The 2,904-nt window shown below is 37.9% G+C and overlaps 1 protein-coding gene across 1 annotated transcript; it reads left to right on the top strand.

The window, feature by feature from the left end:
• Positions 1–689: 689 nt before the first annotated feature.
• LOC125190948 (high mobility group nucleosome-binding domain-containing protein 5-like) lies at positions 690–2,698 on the top strand. The gene is made up of 3 exons (XM_048088373.1): positions 690–860; positions 1,344–2,388; positions 2,455–2,698. Exons 2-3 carry the CDS (start codon positions 1,351–1,353, stop codon positions 2,503–2,505), a joined length of 1,089 nt encoding a protein of 362 aa, XP_047944330.1. The 5' UTR covers positions 690–860; positions 1,344–1,350; the 3' UTR covers positions 2,506–2,698.
• The last annotated feature ends 206 nt before the right edge of the window (positions 2,699–2,904 follow it).

Here is a 2,904-nt window from a genome sequence, read left to right as displayed (position 1 = left end):
CCGTCGATCAAACCGATACTAGGGTTTGTGAGAATAAAAATGCGTAAAGGAAATAGGGTTTTTGTTATTGCTTGTGGAAAAATAACAAGTGTTCTATTCATAGACTAAGGACCATAGGGTTGATTCGACTTTCTTTTGCAATCTGGAAAAGAATCAACAAAGAAAATTCGAAAAGAAGCTTATAGATACACGGACACTGAATGTTTAAATACTACATAAGAAATTAAACAATTGTACTTGCCAAGCAAGGAACAAACTACAATCTAACGGCTACATAATTTTGAAACCTCTTCGGCGGGCGAGTATTACGGCGAGGCCGCTGTCTTCTCACTGCCACGCTCGGCTGGTCTTCATCTACTGTCGTCGTCTCAAACTCTCCTACTATCTCTTCTTCTTCTTGCTCGTGTATCTCCAACAACGACCCCGGAGCTGTCTTGCTTCTGTTACTGCCCAATGTAGGCTCTCACACTAACAATTAAACCTTAATTGAGTCTTAATCACCTAATTAAAATGTAATAACCACAATTAATTGAGTCTTAATTACCTTATATACAAATGATTGTAAGAAGGCTTTTAATATGTGAAATTTATTATTTTTCTCATATTTATATAACTAAACAAACAGAAGAATCTAATAACTAAAGCTGAGGTTATCTTTTGTGACACGAACAAAAGGGTCCTTAATTGAAATTCCGATTTCTTATCCTTGACTCTAGCATCTTTCTCAGTCGTCAATTACCAATTTATTGAGGTACGCTTACGCACACCCAGGCATCTCGCCCTCAGCTGTTTACCTTCCCGACGACTGAATTGCCGCCGATCTCGCCTCTCGCCCAGCACGGAGTCGCCACACGCAGACTGTGAGATTTACTGTTTTACATTGTGTACCTATTTCCTGAAAATTACAGCTTTAGGGTTAAATCTGTTAAAGCATAAAAATTGGATCTACAAGCACTTCGCTTTTCAATATGGCTTATCTTCTTCTCCTTCTTCTTCATATTTTAATTAAGTCTTTTCAATTGGCAGATAAGCATTGTTAGGTATCTCTAGGGCGCTGCAAAATTAGGTCTTTTTTTAGCATTTACTCAAATTGGCTGTTTTTTGTCTCGTAACTTAATGAATATTCTGTATGTATTTTGAAACGCATCTGGCGTATTCTGGTTGATTCTCCTTGTTGTAGCAAATAATTGATTGAATTCAGTTTCGGTCTGTTAGTATTTTTACTGTCAGTTGGTTTGGTCGAGCAATGCTCACCACTACATGTGAATCTGGTATCATTATTTTTCTCCCTCTCAATTTTTTGTTCATGGGATAGGTCTGACATGTGCTTCTGAATCATAAAGGTTGAAAATGGTGGCTACCAGAGGCAGGAAAAAGAGTGCAAGCTCCGATGTGACCCTTGAGGAGAACAAAGCTGCTGAAAACGGTCCAGCCGAGACACATTCTGCTTCGCCGACAGTGGATGCGATAGAGCCCAAGGAGGATGCTCAATTGGATGAAAATAAAGACCTGCTTACTGACAAGGCAAGCAATGAGAATTTCAGTGAGATACCTGGAGAAGAAGGTGAAAAAGTGACACAAGTAGACAATGAACATCCAAATACGCCAGAGGCAGAATCAGATGGAGAAAATAAGGCAGAACCAGATGGACAAAATAAGGCAGAACTGGGTGAAAATGCTTTTGAAGATGATGAAATAGATGATCGTGAAGATATGCTGTGGGGGGATGAGGATGAAGCTTTTGAGCACGACAGTGAAGACAGAGTTCTTGACGAGTACGAGGTTAGTGAGGAAGAGGCTACAGATGAGGATGACGAGGGTGATGAAGTTAGTGAGGAAGAGGCAACAGAAGAAGATGAAGTGAGTGAGGAAGAAGCAGTAAAAGAAAAAAAGGGCAAAGAAAATAGTCAAGAAAAAAAAGGTAATGATGAACAAGATGCAAGGAGCGCCAAGGTAAAAGAGGATGGAAGGGATGCCAAGGTAAAAGAAGATGGAAGGGATTCTAAAAAGGATGAATCAAAATCCAGTTTGAAGAACATCAAGAAGTCAAATGGAAGTAGCAGAAAGAAAAAGGAACAAGCAGGCAGGTTGATAAAAGTGGATTCTGAAGATAAGCCAGAGTCATCACGCAAGGGAAAGGTGAAGAAGAGAGTTGAAAGCATGGGAATGATTTTTATGTGCAGTTCAGGGACAAAGAAAGACTGCTATCAGCATAGGGTTTTTGGTCTCCCAGAAAACAAGAAAGATATTGTTGAAAAGATTTATACTGGGATGCGACTCTTTCTATATGACACTGATCTGAAATTGATGTATGGAATCTACAAAGCTGCAGGACCCGGGGGTTACAATATCAAACCTAATGCCTTCAAATCACAATTTCCATCTCAGGTTTGTTTGAGTTTTAGTTACTTCTTACAACCTATGCTATGATATACTTACATTCTTTGCTTGTAGATAATTTATTCAGTGCAGGTTCAGACAGTTAGGCAAGTTGGTATAAGTTGAAGTGCAATCTCTGAAAGGAAAATCATCCTTAAAAATTGAAAAGCTCAGATAATCTTTTATGCAGTACACCTTTTTTAAACCTCTGATTGCCACACTTGTGTGAAGTTTTCATGACCATGATCAATTGATCATTGTCTTTTGGAGTATGTTTTAGAGATGAGTTTACGATGAAAGAATTTACTTTAATATACTACCTCCGTCCCGCATTAATTGTCACAATTACTTTTTTTCTGCACTCGTTTTAAAAATGATAATAAATAGTTAAACTCGAGAAATAGTAAAATAAGAGAGAATAAGGTAGAGAAGACTCTTCTTTAAATTATTCTCTCTCTTACTTTACTATTTTTCCACTTTTACTATTTATTTTCATTTTACAAAACGAGTGTAGAAAAGTAAATG

This window comes from Salvia hispanica, chromosome 5, assembly GCF_023119035.1.
Source record: "Salvia hispanica cultivar TCC Black 2014 chromosome 5, UniMelb_Shisp_WGS_1.0, whole genome shotgun sequence".
NCBI lineage: Eukaryota > Viridiplantae > Streptophyta > Magnoliopsida > Lamiales > Lamiaceae > Salvia > Salvia hispanica.
This window is presented reverse-complemented; position numbering and strand designations above follow the sequence as displayed.